This window comes from Hydractinia symbiolongicarpus, chromosome 1, assembly GCF_029227915.1.
Source record: "Hydractinia symbiolongicarpus strain clone_291-10 chromosome 1, HSymV2.1, whole genome shotgun sequence".
NCBI classification, from domain to species: domain Eukaryota; kingdom Metazoa; phylum Cnidaria; class Hydrozoa; order Anthoathecata; family Hydractiniidae; genus Hydractinia; species Hydractinia symbiolongicarpus.
The window spans coordinates 13149123-13166113 of NC_079875.1; the positions used below are offsets into that span (position 1 = coordinate 13149123).

Genomic DNA, 16991 nt, shown 5'->3' on the forward strand with positions numbered 1-16991 from the left:
CTAATTACCCAGAAGGTTTTATTAGCAGTACCTTTATAGCTGACAGAGATGACGTAATGGTTTCAGATTTGTTAATTGATGAAAGACAGAAAGGTGTGTTTTACCATTCCATATTGCTTGAAAAATGAATCAGACGTTAAAAAATTTATTAATGAATTGAATGAATATTCAAGAAATCAGTTTATTTTCTTTGTCTTATGGACAACTAGAAGTATCAGGTCACTTTTTCCTTCGAAGGATAAAAACAAATTTACGAGGGAGGTTGAGTCTATTACAACAATGGGAAATCAGGGAGTTACCATTAACTTGCATTTAGGCTATTGGGTCCTCTCTTTGCAGTCCTACGTCCTGGGCTATTGTATTTGGTTTTTGTCTCCTGGGTCCTGCTCCAAGTCCAGCGTTCTGTGTTTTTCTTTAGGATACTTAGTTCTACCATTTTGTTCCTTGCAATCTAGAACTCATCCAGAATCCATCCCCGCCCCCAGGACTTAGACTTTTTACATCAACTCTGTCCTGATGAAAACAAAGAACGAGATTGGGGACGAGCTTGCCCTACGTTCTAGTTTTTGATGTGGCATTTTAAACGCGTTTCTTGTGTGACTCTTAATTTTTTCTTTTATGTTGATAAAACAATCATTTTAAAAACTTGTTGTAATGCAAATTATTTTAATATATTATAAACACCAGAGAGTAATTAAAAAAACAGAAAGCTCCAATTATTACTCTTAGTGATACAAAAACGGTTGCCATGCAGTTACCATAGAGTTTGTTTTGTGTATTCATAATGGCAGCGTTATTGAACTGAAGTCGCGTGGACATACGATCTTTAATAAATATTTGCGTTACAGTTTTTTTTTTTTAAAAAAATATTACAGTCAGCTGATAGACGAATGTGAATTTATTATGGTTAACTATTTCTAGATTAGAATATAAACATTAGTTTTTTATACCTATTCCAGATACATGAAAATAAATGTTTTAGTAAGTTTAAATACATGAACAAGAGGAGAAGAAATTCTTGTGAAGGTTGGTGCTGTATCTTTTATTATCAAAACAATATCTTTGTTAGGACAAGGAGGTTTAAACCTTCTTGGTTTAGATTTAAATTTTCAGGTATAACCATGAATGTTTTACAAACAGATTGTTGTTGTTTCTTAAATTTTGAATCCTGTTATGTCATTACTTCTTCTGTTTGTTTATTTTCATTTATTTGCTTGTTGTTTTATGTTTGTTTGTTTGTTTGTTTATTGTTCGGGTATTTATACGAAGTATAATTTTTGGCGAAAACCTTGTAGTATTTGCAACAAAATTTGAAAAGAGAGTGTCATAAAAACGTAATCTGTTTTGTTTACTAAACTTTTTTTTTCAAAATATTACTTGCCAACGCAGTAATTAGCAACCTATAAACGATATTTTGTGCAGATAAAACAAAATGTGAAAATAAATATTGTCAATAAAGATATTTAACAAAAAGACACAAGGAAGTGTTAAATTCTGGTCCTGCTTTTATTAGCATTAAACAAATTATATCGTTGGAGTTCAATTTATTTTGTTGTTGCTGTTGGTTTTTGTTGGTGGTGGTGATATTGTTTTGTTGTTGTTGTAGGTGGTGGTTTTGTTGTTGTTGTTGTTGTTGTTGTTTTCGTTTTTGGTTTTTGTAGATGTTGTTGTTGTTGGCTTTATTGTTGTTTCTGTTTTTTTTGTTGTTATTGTTTATTGCAATTCTTGAAAAGAACACTTTTCTAGGTCCTATATGGATTAAAAACGTCGAATAATCTTATTGTTGAGTCTAGGGTTTTAACTCGATTCGTTTTAGTTAAACTAAGATGCCTCTCTATGTTACTCTCCCACCTAATCTTTGCAAAGAGTTAAAGCATGATGGTAGATCTGTATACTACAGCGATTACTGTGCAAGGCATACGATGAGGAAACCATCCCCCGAAAGAAAACCGTACACGTCAATGATAACACAGGTACCGGTTTCCACGTTGAAAATTTTATTCCGTTTTTTTCCTACCTTTCCGCACAGAGCATAAATGCAAATGAAAAAGGGAAGGGGTCGAACATTATTTCTGCACGCAGTTAATTTCAAGGAACTTAAGTTATTTGATTAGACCAAACAATTTCCAATTTGTTCTAAACGGATACTTACTGTTTTGATGGCGTACTGCAAAATACAAATCCTGATGTTAAAAGTACGGACCAGCTTGTGTTAAAAGCTTGATCTGTATTTCCAACATCGGGCTTTGTATTGAGCAGTACAACGTCAAAACCGATCAGTATCCGCCTAACTTTCTCTACTTTTTTTACAAAAAAAAAATCATTTTGCATAAATTGTCAACAATTATTGTCATTGTTTTTGTAGTTATCTTCATTGTTTTTGTTTTGTTTATTTGTTTTTGTTTGTTTTTTGTCATGTTTTAGAACTCTGTCAACAACCTCATCGGGACCGATCACTACAGTACCCTACCACTAGGATATTCGCATCAAGATTACGACGAAACACTAGATCGAATCTACAAAAACTCCACAACAGGAAATAATGTGAAAGAAGACAAAGGTTGTTTTGTTTTTGTTGCTTCATTCTTTTTTAATTTATCTTGGGCCAATATAAGTTACTGCTGGGTTTAAATAATGTTAAACCCCTCTCCTCCCTCCAACCCCCTATCGGTTTATTATTGAGGGATACTTTCACTCTGTTGGAATTATTTTTAAAAAAAGTTTACATAGATTCTCACATAGATTCTTATTAAGAAACACAATATAAAAGGTAAATTAGGCAAATATAAATTAAAAGGATTAAAAAAAGCCATCTTTAAAAAAAAAATTTTTTGATGTCAATTAGTTTGCTACACCGTAAAAAAAAAAAAATATATTGACCCTTACCAAAGTTAATGTTCTCGATTGTGGTACATATGATTGTAATGGTCTCCCTTGATCTATTCTTTGTCTCACCAAAGAGCGCTACAAGAAACTGCTGCATTAGTCTACCGTTTGGTTAGTACCTTACCTTGTTTATTTGGAGAAAAGACAACTTCACTGAATAATTAGCGTCGAACTAAAACGATCAATAAGAAGCCTATACCTGTCTCCAGTGTTCGTATCGACACTTTGCAATGTTTGTAGCAACGGTCTTTAATGTTTGTAGCGACAGTCTGCAATGCTCGCAGCAACATTTTGTATTTTTTGTAGCAACAGTCTGCAATGTTCGTAGCAACGGCCTGTAATGTTCGTAGCAACAGTCTGTCATGTTCGTTGCAACACTTTGCAATGATCGTAGCAACACTTTACAATTTCCGTAGCAACAGTCTGCAATGTTCGTAGCAACAGTCAGCGACGTGCGTAGCAACAGTCTGAAATGTTTGTAGCAACAGTCTTTAATGTTCGTAGCAACGACCTGCGATGTGCGTAGCAACAATGGAATTTAACATATCGTTCTAAACTCTAAATATATATTTGCTTCCAATTTTTTAGACGATTCCACAAAAAACTTAGATAATATACTGTTAAATAAAGCTCCAAAGGTTTTCAACGATATAGAAACTGCATGGGCAGAAGAAGTGGATGCAACAAAACGGGATAGAGGTTTGTCAACATTTCTACGTGTTTATCTTTTCTGAACAAAGGAAGAATAAAGGAATGTTCTCCATCTGTCTGAGTCGAAAGTTAGTTGAAAAAGTCTTAAAAAATCATTTTTCGACAATCCATATATTGGAAAATGAAGAAAATGCAAAATTTATACCTTATGGTAAACCGGTGGGTTAAAAAAAATACCAGCATAAAAAAGTAACGTTAACAGACAAGTTTTGAAACTAAAAGATACTTCTTCTCCACTCCTACTTTAAAAAACTCGTCGATGTCTTTTAGAAACATTCGCAACATAAATATCAGATTTTTATTTGAGTTCATAATCAAACTCCTTACAGAATAAAAGGACTTTTTTAATTCTTAGGATTAATTTATGGTGCTGCAGGTAAAGGAATGGATACTCAGAGTAAAAAGGTATTTCTATTTTATATACAATTTTTTTATACGGTGCATGCAAACTAAGTATTCCTAACCACACAGTTTTTAGGCAAAAAATTAAAACAAATTTTAGCAAGAAAAATATAATTTTTAAATTATCCTTTATAAGCTATACTACATTGAAATGTTTTACTATCAAGAGCTCTTGCAAGAAAATAATGTGATTAATTAATAAGCAGAGGAAAGTCTGTCTTTTGCGAATTCATTAACAGTCTTTTGTCTCTTGTCTCAGTGCTCTGCTCCTAAGCCGGCAAGGCTGCAGTTCGCTGTGTATGTTTATATTTTAATACTTTTCAGTTTGGTGATACAGCAAGTAAGATGCATCCTGGATTTGACAGATGGTTGAATACTGCTAATGAATACGGTGTGTATATATAGTACATATATAGTACATATATAGTACATATATAGTACATATATAGTACATATATAGTACATATATAGTACATATAATACATATATAGTACATATAATACATATATAGTACATATATAGTATTCGGCTGTTGTATAGGTTATATATAGTATGCTATGAGTATGTGGTGGATGTATATAATGGCTTTTTACAAAAACCAGTAAATTTCAAATATATTTTTTACATGCGTATTTCCACATGTATCATTGGGAATACAATTTAAAACATACTTAACAAAACTTTTACATCAATTTTTAGAGAAAGAAGTGGTCCACAAATTTATGTCAACCGTCTCTGAAGATCCTAAACAGCAAGTAGAATCCAGACAGGCTTCAGCCAGACCGAAGACATGTGAGAGTCTACCAAGCACAACACGTGGCAGTCCTGTCGAAATGAAGACTTCTACAACAAAGAAAGTCCGAATCCATTCCCCTCCCAAATCTGCCCCTCCCTTGCTGTCTGGCCGTTCAACACGTAGTCCTAAAACTATTCATTATACTCCACCGGGCTCAGCTAGCAAACTAAAGTCATATAACTACTCTCCACCGTGCTCAGCCAGCAAACGAAGAGATACGTGGCTTCCATTGACAAGAGCGTCTTCTGATCAAGGTTCTGTTTTATCGTCTTCAAGCTCCACAAGATCATTCGCAGAAATACCAGGATACAAGAATGTTTCGACACAAGTAAGTAAAGTTGAATGTTTTTAAAAAAAATTCAGATTAAAAATGTAAACAAATATGGCTTCCATCCATCAAATCCCTACTGGCTTGATCAATCATCCATCCTGTCCCGCACAATTGAGACTTCCGCTTTGCTTGCCCGAGATCTAGTTTCTTATTGTAGTGGGGATAAACTGCATCAGTTTTTTCACACACAGTTGTAAACAAATTAAAATTGTTTCTTATATCTATATCTTCATTTGACAATTTTGTCGTGTAGTTACCTCACCCATACAAGGAGAAACCAAGCTCGCCGCTGTACAATCCAACACATAGAAGATCAATTTCGTCACCAGCCTCCAGTTTTAAACACAGTTGCCAAAACTGTGAAGCATGCAAGAAGAAATTGACGAAGAGAATGTTAAAAGAGTTGTCTTTGTAAGTCTCTTTTGTTTTCATTTTGTAAATTATTCCCAACATGCCAACAATTGCAAACAGGCGTTCCAACCAATGATCGCTTACTTACTAAATAGGCTTTTTGCGCTAAGGTCTTATGGGCGTTATTTTTAATAGCCCATGACAAAACATCAGTAAAGTCCACCCGTCTAATTACGTTATTTTGTGGTCCTGCGGTTAACCCACTTGCGTGTAAACCCAGTATAAAGCTCTTTAAATTAGCAGTTAAAACCTTTCACCTTCTAACAGTTAGGGCGTATAAAAAAAGAAACGTCAGAATCCAAAATGAGGAGTCTTAATCAACTTGACTAAACTAGAAAAGAAAATTTATAATAAACTTACCAACTAAATAGACCAGCAGGACACTTGACAGGTTGAATCAGAAAAGAAGTGAATTAACTTTTAACAGAACTTTCATTTTCAAACAGATGAATACGCAAGTAGCTAATTTATAATTCTGTCTAATGGTATTAACCTTATCTGTTTCCAGGGAGAATCCAAAATCATGTGATGAAATAAAGAAAGAAAGGTCCCGTTACCCTAAAACCATCTCAACCTATCTGTACCAGCCAGTTGAAGATTATGCACATCCTGGGACTTCTTTTCACACAGTGAACAAGCTTAAAAGGGGTTACTTTATCATCCATCCTGACTTTGTATCAGAACATCCAGCTAACCTGGCCATGAAAAGAGTTGTAAACAAGAAGTATTTCGGAGAATCAAAACCAGCTGCAGTGTACTGAAAAAACAAACAACATTATTTTATTGAGAAAAATTTCGGCAGGGAGAAATTTCGTGATCGAGGTCAATCAATTGTACATGCGTTTTTTTTTATTTCTTCGGGGTTGAATATTTTGAAATGATGCGGAATTTTTTCCCGTAAAAATGTACTCTGAGCAAAAGCACATGCGCAGTGAAATTGCTGCTAATTTATTAACACAAAGACAAAGACAAATTGTAAAATAACAGATCATGTGTAATTATAATTGATGGAAAAATGTGATTGATTCTAATGTTTGTTTTTTTTTATTTATTTATTTATTTTGAAAAGGCTGATATTTAAAAACTACTTCTTTCTTAAACCAACGTCATGTAAACAAACGACTCTGAGCGACCCGTAAAGTTTCATCACAGATACGACAATAAGATACTGCAATTTTTATTAAAACAGATTGTATTAGACATGGCTGTGTTTAAAAGTTCTTACTTTTAAAGGGAACATAATAATATGAATATATTTTTTAACTTGTACAAAAGGCCTAATTTTACCTTGACTGGTCGATGCCCGGTAGCTGTTTGAACACAAAGTTGTCACCATGCGCGGAGTATATTTGGTATAATCAAATCTAGATATCTCTATTATAATAGCCGTATTCCGTCTGTCTGTCTCTGCGCGGACCCCCCGCTGAGTTAGAAAATGATGTTACGGAAACACGAATATCAAATGCGATATATTTTTATCCACTTTGTTGCGACGGGTAAATATAAAGGACGGGTGAACCCGTGGATTTTCCACGGGCTAACGACTAGTCTATATCATAATGCCCGTATACGTCTTTCCGTCCGTCCGTCTGTCTGTCACGCAAAATGGTAGCTTAGCTGCGACGGGCGAACACGGGCTAATATACTCAATTAAAAACAGGCAGCTATTTTTTTTTTTTACTTCGGGTGAAGCGTGATGACGAGATATATCAGTTCAAAATACTTTTTTTTCAGAGTATGTAATACTTAAATGTCACAAGATTTATCCCCTCCTCCTTCCTTAACGTTAGATTGACGTTTATAAGCGTACACTTTTCATAGTCCATAGAAGAAAAACTTTCTATAGACTATGACTTTTTTGATATGTCAGCCATGCATATGCTTTTATTATGGAAGAAAGGGAAGAGTTTACATTATATGATCATTCATAGTTCTTTTACACTGGCTCTTATAGAAAGATGTAAAACTAATATTGCAAAAAAAAAGAAAAAGAGTAATTTGCTTTCTCAAAAATACTTGTCGAGTAAAATAAGTGTCTCTTTTTCAATTTCACGTTAAAAAATATCAATACATAAAAAATAGAATATATTAAAATTTAATAGCTAAATTTCTTCATCACTACATCTCTTCAGAAGTTTTTCTCATGAATTCAATTATATCCTCCGACTCCATGTTACCTTCGTAATCAGCAAAAAATTCACCTTTTTGAAAGATCTTTAAAGTTGGGTAACTGCTAACATCATAATGTACACACTTGTCATGATAATTTTCACAATTTAGCTGAAAGACAAATTGACAGTGACATGGCGTTATCCAACAACAACGACAATTACAGTTGACTCTTAAAACTCGATTACTTAAAAATTCTCTGCAACTTGAACTTTTTCTTAGTCCATTGGTTCCTTGACCCCTATGCCCTACTTCAGACAGTCCCTTGGCCCCTATACTCTACTTTAAACTTTTCTCAAAAACTTAAATGTCTCGATAAGTCAAATAACTTTGTATGACGCCTATTTTGTTTTGATAGCTCTAACCATTTTTTTGGTCCTATGGCAGTTCGCGTTCTCAAAAGTCAATTGTACCTATATTTAAATAAATAAATAAATCATACCCTGGCTGTTTCAATTCCATCTTTTTTTAGTTTCGATGCAATTTCTTTATATGTCGGCATGAACGTATGACAATGTGGACACCTGAAATTAAGGACTGTATTTTTTAAAACGAATAATGTTTTATTCAAAAATTGGAGTGTTTTCAGTTTTGAAACTAAAACTAAACTTGAAAAAAGTCCCACAGTTAAAGCGCCATAACCTTACGAAATAAAATAATGAATATATAAATTGTTAAGGGATCTAGCCTCTCTCGTGGCTAATGCATTAATTAGGAAAGGATTGAACTCACCATGTCCCGTAAAAAAGTACCAACGCAACATCATGTTTCTTTACGCTATCTTCAAATGAATCAGCAGTTAAACTGATGACATCACTGCAGGCTACCATTTTTATACAAAGCAAACAAACAATAATAGCTATGCGTGTTGTGAGGAGCATGCTGTGGCGATTCTGAGGGTTGATATCGAAAAGATAACGCTGCGTTTGAGCTGGTGTGATTGTGTAACCCCAATGTATTTTTTGCGGTGAAAGGAAGTGCTTTTTTTTAATTAAAATCAAACAAATTAAGGTATGTAGCACTTGCCCAATGCATCAGTTATTTTGTGTTCATCACGATCTCATTGCGCATGATTAAAACTTCCGCGTATATGTTTCTCACACGTACAAACAGGCATAATGTAATTCCGGTGTTTTTATACTCCAAGTCTGTATTCAACACAAACGGTTAGCCTTTGTGATAAAGCGTTCGCTTTCAGGTCGAAACTGCGATGGTTTGATCCCGGCCAAGCCTTACCTAAGACTAAGTACCAGCGAACCGTCCCTTTTTTTCGACATCAAAATAGAATTGATATTTTGCTCGACTTAAAGGGAAGCTGTAAATGCAACAAGACCTCCTTCGTTGACGAGGCTAGTCATGATAATAATAATGGTCATGTTAGTAATTTCTACCCTAAGCACTTCGTGGAATTGAGATTTAAATGGCGAACTAAATTCCCCGAAATGCATTACATCTCGCTCAACCGGAAATTTATGTTCAACAAAATTTTTTGGAAGTTTCTAAAACAAAATAGTAATGTTTTTAAAAACAGTAATAGATTTTGTAGACATTTGATTTGAGGTTTAAAGTGTAGGAAATCTAAAAAAAGTGTGTACGTGAATGTTATGAAATTTGAAATTTTTGGTAAAGATTCGTAACCGAAGTCCTACGATTTTACTACTTGATTTAACAAAAGGCATTTACATACATATTCTCAAAATTCGATATATCGCGAAGACAAATATTGCAAAAAAAAAGCAGTTTATAAAATTTCACCACAATGGGAATCAATTTGAGAACAAAGATGTAAGAAAAAAACACATACCCTGAAACTTCAAAGGGTTGAGGTACATCATTTGCAGTGGCATTCATCTTGGCAATAACTACATCTTTAATATTTTTAAATTTCTCTCCTAACTCGTTAAATTTGGGTTCCAGTGATTTACAATGTCCACACCAAGGAGCGTAGAACTCAATTAAAACGTCCTTTATTGGATCGTTTACTATTTCGTTAAAATTCTTACCAACTACAACCTGGAAGATGAAACGAAAAATAAACAGGGGTGGCAACTTATAGGAAAACAAATACAGGAAACTGTGCAAGTACTTGGTATAATCAAATCTAGATATATACTCAATTAAAAACAGGCAGTTGTTTTTTTTACTTTGGGTGAAGCGTGATGACGATATATATCAGTTCAAAATACTTTTTATTCATGTTATACTTAAATGTCACAAGATTTACCCCCTCTTCCTTCCTTAACGTTTGATTGACGGTTATAGGCGTACAGTTTTTTGATATGTCAGCCATGCATATGCTTTTATTATGAAGAAAGGAAAGAGTTTACAATATAGGATTATTTATAGTTCTTTTACACTGGCTCTTATAGAAAGGTACACATTATAAAATATATACTAATAAAACTAATATTGTAGAAAATAGAAAAAAAGAGTAATTTGCTTTTGTCGTAAAAAATAAGTGTCTCTATTTCAATTTCACGTTAAAAAAATATCAATACATGAAAAATAAAATATATTCTTAAAATATAAATTTAATAGCTGAATTTCTTCATCACTACATCTCTTCAGAAGTTTTTCTCATGAATTCAATTATATCCTCCGACTCCATGTTACCTTCGTAATCAGCGAAAAATTCACCTTTTTGGAAGATCTTTAAAGTTGGGTAACTGCTAACATCATAATGTACACACTTGTCATGATATTTTTCACAATTTAGCTGAAAAACAAATTGACAGTGACATGGCGTTATCCAACAACAACGACAAATACAGTTGACTCTTCAAACCCGACTCCATTGGTCCCAATACCCTACTTCAGACAGTGCCTTGACCCCTATGCCCTACTTCAGACAGTGCCTTGACCCCTATGCCCTACTTCAGACAGTCCCTTGACCCCTATACTCTACTTTAAACTTTTCTCAAAAACTTAAATGTCTCGATAAGTCAAATAACTTTGTATGACGCCTATTTTGTCTTGATAGCTCTAACCATTTTTTTGGTCCTATGGCAGTTCGTGTTCTCAAAAGTCAATTGTACCTATATTTAAATAAATAAATAAATCATACCCTGGCTGTTTCAATTCCATCTTTTTTTAGTTTTGATGCAATCTCTTTGTATGTCGGCATGAACGTCTGACAATGTGGACACCTGAAATTAAGGACTGTATTTTTTAAAACGAATAATGTTTTATTCAAAAATTGGAGTGTTTTCAGTTTTGAAACTAAAACTAAACTTGAAAAAAGTCACACAGTTAAAACGCCATAATCTTGCGAAATAAAATAATGAATCAATAAATTGTTAAGGGATCTAGCCTCTCTCGTGGTTAATGCATTAATTACGAAAAGATTGTAACTCACCATGTCACGTAAAAAAGTACCAACGCAACATCATGTTTCTTTACGCTATCTTCAAATGAATCAGCAGTTAAACTGATGACATCACTGCAGGCTACCATTTTTATACAAAGCAAACAAACAGTAATAGCTATGCGTGTTGTGAAATGCATGCTGTGGCGATTCTGAGGGTTGATATCGAAAAGATAACGCTGCGTTTGAGCTGGTGTGATTGTGTAACCCCAATGTATTTTCTGCGGTGAAAGGAAGTGTTTTTGTTTTTTAATTAAAATCAAACAAGTTAAGGTATGTAGCACTTGCCCAACGCATCAGTTATTTTGTGTTCATCACAATCTCTTTGCGCATGATTTAAACTTCCGCGTATATGTTTCTCACACGTACAAACAGGCATAATATAATTTCGGTGTTTTTATACTTCAAAGCTGTATTCAACACGAACGATTAGCTTTTGTGATAAAGCGTTCGCTTTCAGGTCGAAACTTCGATGGTTTGATCGCGGCCAAGCCTTATCCAAGACTATATACGAGCGAATCGTCCCTTTTTTTTGACATCAAAATAGAATTGATATTTTGCTCGACTTAAAGACATTTGATTTCAGTTTTTTTCTGTTTCCTCCTAAAAAACCTTTTATTTTGCCACGAGCAATGACACAAGGAAAAACACATTTGTTAGTGAAATTGGTACTTCGCCGGACTTCGCACCGCATACACTATACAACAGCAGAACTGGCGAGAGAGGCTTATGTGACACTACGTGAACATTCAAACTTATTTCAATGTGTACATGCACATATCCGATAACCCGATTGTATTGTAGTGTCAAATCCGAAAGGAAACTATTTTCCTGACTCTGCTACGCACGTCGAAACAGGGCTCATTTTGACGTGACGCGATTGGTATAATTTATTTGATTCTTTCTGATCTCCAGTTATCATGTTTATCAATTCGTTTTGCGTCTAGTTACGTTTCCCGTGAGACTTTTTTCCGAAAACGCGCAAAATTTATACTGTGAAATTTGCACAAATTTTCTTGTTTTAATCATCCCGGTTAATAGCTCCCGACAAGTCGGTACATGCGTACGTACGAAAAATTTACGAATAACCATTTACGTCAGCAATATTTAGCATTGTAAGAATAAACCCAACACCTTAACACCCCTCCCTCTCTTATACAAGTAGAGACAAAATAACCAACCCTCAGTTTTGGCAAAACTTCAAGTATCGCGTCCAATGGCGTAAAAGCTAGTTCATACTTTAAAATTTTATCTTTTAAATTTAAAACGAAACAGATACAAATACTCAATGGCACAAAAATCACCAAAAATTTTACTCTACTTTAAAAGTATATACCAAAAAACAAATGCTTTGTTTTGCAAATGTCGTTGCTAAGAGATAACGAAGATACTCCTCCATAGAGGCTTTGTAAAGATAGAACGTGAATTTAAAAAATACTACGGTGCCCATCGACATCTATAATTCTTTCTCCTTTGTACTCTTCTTCTTTTTCTTTGGAAATTCCACTGGATTGGTAGCTTCTTTCTTGATAAATTCAGTGAAATCGGTTACTTCCCGACCACCTTGGTATTTCTTTGGATTTTCTTTGTTCCCCATAGGGACCCAATAAAGTGTAGGAAATCTAAAAAAGTGTGTACATGAATGTTATGAAATTTGAAATTTTTGGTAAAGATTGGTAACCGAAGTCCTACGATTTTACTACTTGATTTAACAAAAGGCATTTACATACATATTCGCAAAAGTCGATATATCGCGAAGACAAATCTCGCAAAAAAGCAGTTTATATATAAATTTCACAACAATGGGGATCAATTTGAGAACAAAGATGTAAGAAAAAAACACATACCCTGAAACTTCAAAGGGTTGAGGTACATCATTTGCAGTGGCATCCATCTTGGCAATAACTACATCTTTAATATTTTTAAATTTCTCTCCTAACTCGTTAAATTTGGGTTCCAGTGATTTACAATGTCCACACCAAGGAGCGTAGAACTCAATTAAAACGTCCTTTGTTGGATCGTTTACTATTTCGTTGAAATTCTTACCAACTACAACCTGGAAGATGAAACAAAAAATAAACAGGGGTGTCAACTTTTAGGAAAACAAATACAGGAAACTTTGAAAATTTAGGAAAAATTAGGTATAGGGTCTAAATTTTATAAAACACAAAAAACGCATTAAAATTATATTAGGAAATTTTCATAAAAGTTGAGTTCGAGTAAACCTAATCTTCTTGGAATATATGTTAAGCCAGCCTGAAACAACAAAATATTGGCACAGGAAAGGGATTTCAAAGGACGTATGTACCTTAACTGGGCCATCATTGTTTTCTGGTATGTCTTCAGATTTTATGTATGGCTCCAATTTATTATCTTTAAATTCATTGACGAATTTCTCTAGATTGTCAACACTAAAATCGTCCGTCATTAAAAATACTTCTCCTTTAGCATTGCGGGCAGCTACTTTCACTTCGTCATCATCCTTAAATCCCCAGTCAGATATTTGTCGACTAAAATCACTTTTAGCTGCAATCGCAAAATTTATTTCGCCAATAAATTTTTTTGCAATTCGAGCAACTCTGTTTCGGTAATAACGGGAGCCCTTAACATAAATTACGAAATATAAAACAAAGAATATTGAATATGAAAGATTATCTTGTACATTTAAAAAAAATTGATGACATACCTTAGGATTTTTTTTCCAGTCAACACGATAATAAGCAATTACAGATGGTTTTTTTAGGATGGCTTCATTACTTTGTGTTATTTGACCAACCATGCCAAGTTGTTTTTCGTCGATAAAATTTAAAATATCGTCTACACTCGCAGCACTGGCTAATACTTCATGTTGCGCTTCAAACTTAGCATGCAAGTGCTTTGGACGGAACAATACAACCACACTTTAAAATAAGAAAAATTTAACAGTGAGAAATTTTCAAGTACTGTTAATCTAGAAAATAATTTGTCAACATAAGGGAAGAAATGAATGTGTTGAACAGGAAAAGAATTTGAAGTTAATGTTTGCCTTGTTTTTGCAAACTTAAATTCTGTATTTTTTAAAGCCAGGACAGACTTCTGCAGCTTGCTATTGGTTTTTGAATAATTTTTGTATAAAAACAGGTGCATTCACAGTTTTCAATCTGTACTTCGCACCCTATATCAGTTTTAATTCAGAAATTTTTTCCTGCTTAAATAATTTCTTCCCTAAAGTTAATCATGGTAAATATATAAACATACTCATTATGGCCATATTTCTCATTAATTTCAGATTTCATAGAGTGTGCAAAGTTGAAATCTGTCCTCTTCTTATCAGCAGCTTTTTGAAAATGTTTGCTCACCTCATTCTCACCACTGAAAAAACCTATGTAATTATAAAATAATTATTTAGATGATGACCTCAACTTAAACAGGATGGAGCATTAAAAAAGAATATTATGTATACATACCCACAATGAGAAGATCTTCTGAACTTTCTAATTTACTATCAAGATGGGAAACATCCTTAAGTTCAGTTGAAGATGGTCCAGCATTACTTTTCATATATTTGACAATACCATCTGAATCTCTTGGTCCATCATAATCAGAAGACATTTCTCCTCCTCGAAAAATTTTTAAGGTTGGATAGCCACTAACTCCGTACTTACTGCAAGTTTCCTTGCCTTCACCAACACAGTCCACCTAAAAATTATTAACATTCTTTAAACATGAATATAAAGTTAGATACTTTATTTCAAACCCAATAATTTTACTTACCTTGGCAAGAGGCACAGGTGGATCATTTTTTAATAAAGCTGTAGCTGCAGTTTCATATTCTGGTGCAAGCCTTTTACAATGACCACACCTGTTTATAAAAATTATTTGAACTATTATATACATATGTACACCAACAAAAGTCACAAGACAAGAGACACAGTCAATAATAATACTCTCATCTAAGAGCCTACCCACTAATGAAATGAATTAAATATGATAAATATAAGCAGGACATTTTTGACCATCTTTCAAAGGCTACTTATTGTGGCAGCTTCCTGATGAGGAAATCATATGGTTTAGGGTACGTGTCTCTCATAATAAGGTTGCCGCACAAAACCCTGTTCTAAAATTTTAATTTTATGGTAGTACTTAAAAAGCTGTTCATGAGCAAAATAACCTAAATATTACAAAGTGAAGCAAGACATCATTAAAAAGTGAGGCAGCTTGCAAAAATTTAAAGTGGGGCAACAATGAATTTCAAAGGAGAGGGTGCCGCAAACACCTGTATAAGTAAGGGCGAGTTCCTGTGACTTTTTGAATAAAATTGGCAGTTGACCTACGAAACCACCCAAACTTTCCTTAAGTCACCCGGGGCATTCCCAATTTCTTGTAACATACCATGCAGACGGTAGTTGGAAGAAGGCACTTGAAAAAAGGAGTTAATAAAGTTTAAGTTCATTCTACTACAATTTTATGTGTCGGGCAGCTTTTTATTGTCTGTTTTGCTTTCTTCTTTTCGGGCATTGTTCAGGTCTATTTGTGTTTTTTCGGGCGAGTACTTGATTTTTTTTAAAATGCCACACTCATCCGAAAATGACTGCACTTTTTACAGCGTATGCTGCTTATCGGCACCCTCATTTTAGAAGTGGGGTCTAAAAATTACAAAGCAGGTATTCCCTGGTGGTAAAGCATAATTACAAAGTCAGACAGACATTACAAGGTGGGTAATTATTATAAATGGGTCTGTTCTGCCCAATCTTGGAACGAGCCCCGTCTTTAGACTGGCCAGGCCAATCTTCCGACAGTGACAAATGGGTGGCCAGTCTTAAGACTGGACTGGCCAATCTATGGACGTACATGCCCAATCTTAAAATTTTTAGAATTTACCTCTTAATAGGAACTTTAAATTGAAACTTTTCTTAGAAAACAAAAGGCCAAAAATTTATATATACCATGTATTTTATGTATAAAAAATTGAAACTACTCAACCATATTAGCATAGTCTATAAGGTTTTTCTTCTATAGACTATGAGATTAGCTAGCTGGCTACAGCTCGCTAGCTGGCTAAACATCTCATCCAATGAAATAACAGCTAGCTAACTGATAATATGTTTTGATGTGCCTAAGAATGTTTGTTGGGACTTGCAAAAAACAGAGCTCGTGTGGTACATCCTTTCTTTAAAATCTAAAAGGCACCAAAGATGGGCCTAACATGGTCTTTTGCCCAATCTTGTGACGCCCTGGCCAGTCTTAAGACTGGGCAATTTATGTCCAAAGATTGGGCAGCGTCCTAAGATTGGGCAGAACAGGTCTCCCAATTGGAAGATGATCTCGTGAAATTGTTACAATCTTCTAAATGAGATCTGTTTCGTACTGTCAGGGCTTCACATGTGATAGAGTCAAGACCCAAACCTTGAAAGGGATCTGTGTATTCCTGACTGCAGTCACTTAAAATTACTATGGTACCTCTAGACAGAAATATCAATTTCCAGACATTATAAGGCTAAATAGTTGTCAAAGTCATACCAAGGTGCGAAAAACTCCACCAGCATAATATCTTTTCCTGCAACCCCATCTTTAAAGTTTGAGTCAGTTAGATCCAGAACATCACTGCAGAAAGCAGCTCCAATTACAAAGAAAAGACCAACCAAATGCCTCGTCATCGTGCTTGTTGTCTTCTGTCGCAGCAAAAAGGGTTAACTGTGAATTTTAACCTTCATATCGAGTGTTCGAATAATGTTGGCAAGCGCTGATTGGTGTAATTGTTGAAACTAACCAATGAACGGCCATTATCGTATGTTTAAAAGAGTACAGCGTTTCGATAGCGGTACAGTAAACACGTTTTAGTTAAACTTTGTTTTTGCATTTAAAATATTGTACAAAGAATTTCCTTATTGCACCAAATACTTTTCGCTAGTGTAAAAAGTTATGGTTAAGTCAATTTGCTT

The 16991-nt window shown here is 34.3% G+C and overlaps 3 protein-coding genes across 3 annotated transcripts; 1 reads left to right on the top strand and 2 right to left on the bottom strand.

Annotated features, from left to right (window-relative positions):
• Positions 1-872: 872 nt before the first annotated feature.
• On the top strand, positions 873-7194 carry LOC130640658 (uncharacterized). Its single transcript, XM_057447180.1, has 9 exons — positions 873-1026; positions 1817-1973; positions 2425-2560; positions 3475-3585; positions 3953-4002; positions 4324-4390; positions 4699-5123; positions 5380-5537; positions 6046-7194. Exons 2-9 carry the CDS (start codon positions 1827-1829, stop codon positions 6296-6298), a joined length of 1347 nt encoding a protein of 448 aa, XP_057303163.1. The 5' UTR covers positions 873-1026; positions 1817-1826; the 3' UTR covers positions 6299-7194.
• A 40-nt stretch (positions 7195-7234) lies between these two features.
• On the bottom strand, positions 7235-9875 carry LOC130640669 (uncharacterized; the record flags this gene model as incomplete). Its single annotated transcript, XM_057447191.1, has 1 exon — positions 7235-9875. A coding segment is annotated over one exon (504 nt), but the record flags the coding sequence as incomplete, so codon positions are not given.
• A 2431-nt stretch (positions 9876-12306) lies between these two features.
• Positions 12307-16755, bottom strand: LOC130640646 (protein disulfide-isomerase A3-like). The gene is made up of 8 exons (XM_057447169.1): positions 16570-16755; positions 14824-14911; positions 14517-14748; positions 14308-14431; positions 13757-13970; positions 13379-13672; positions 12918-13126; positions 12307-12692 (listed from the first exon to the last, which is right to left on the bottom strand). The coding sequence occupies exons 1-8, from the start codon at positions 16704-16706 to the stop codon at positions 12527-12529; spliced, it is 1464 nt and encodes a 487-aa protein (XP_057303152.1). The 5' UTR covers positions 16707-16755; the 3' UTR covers positions 12307-12526.
• Between the last annotated feature and the right edge of the window lie 236 nt (positions 16756-16991).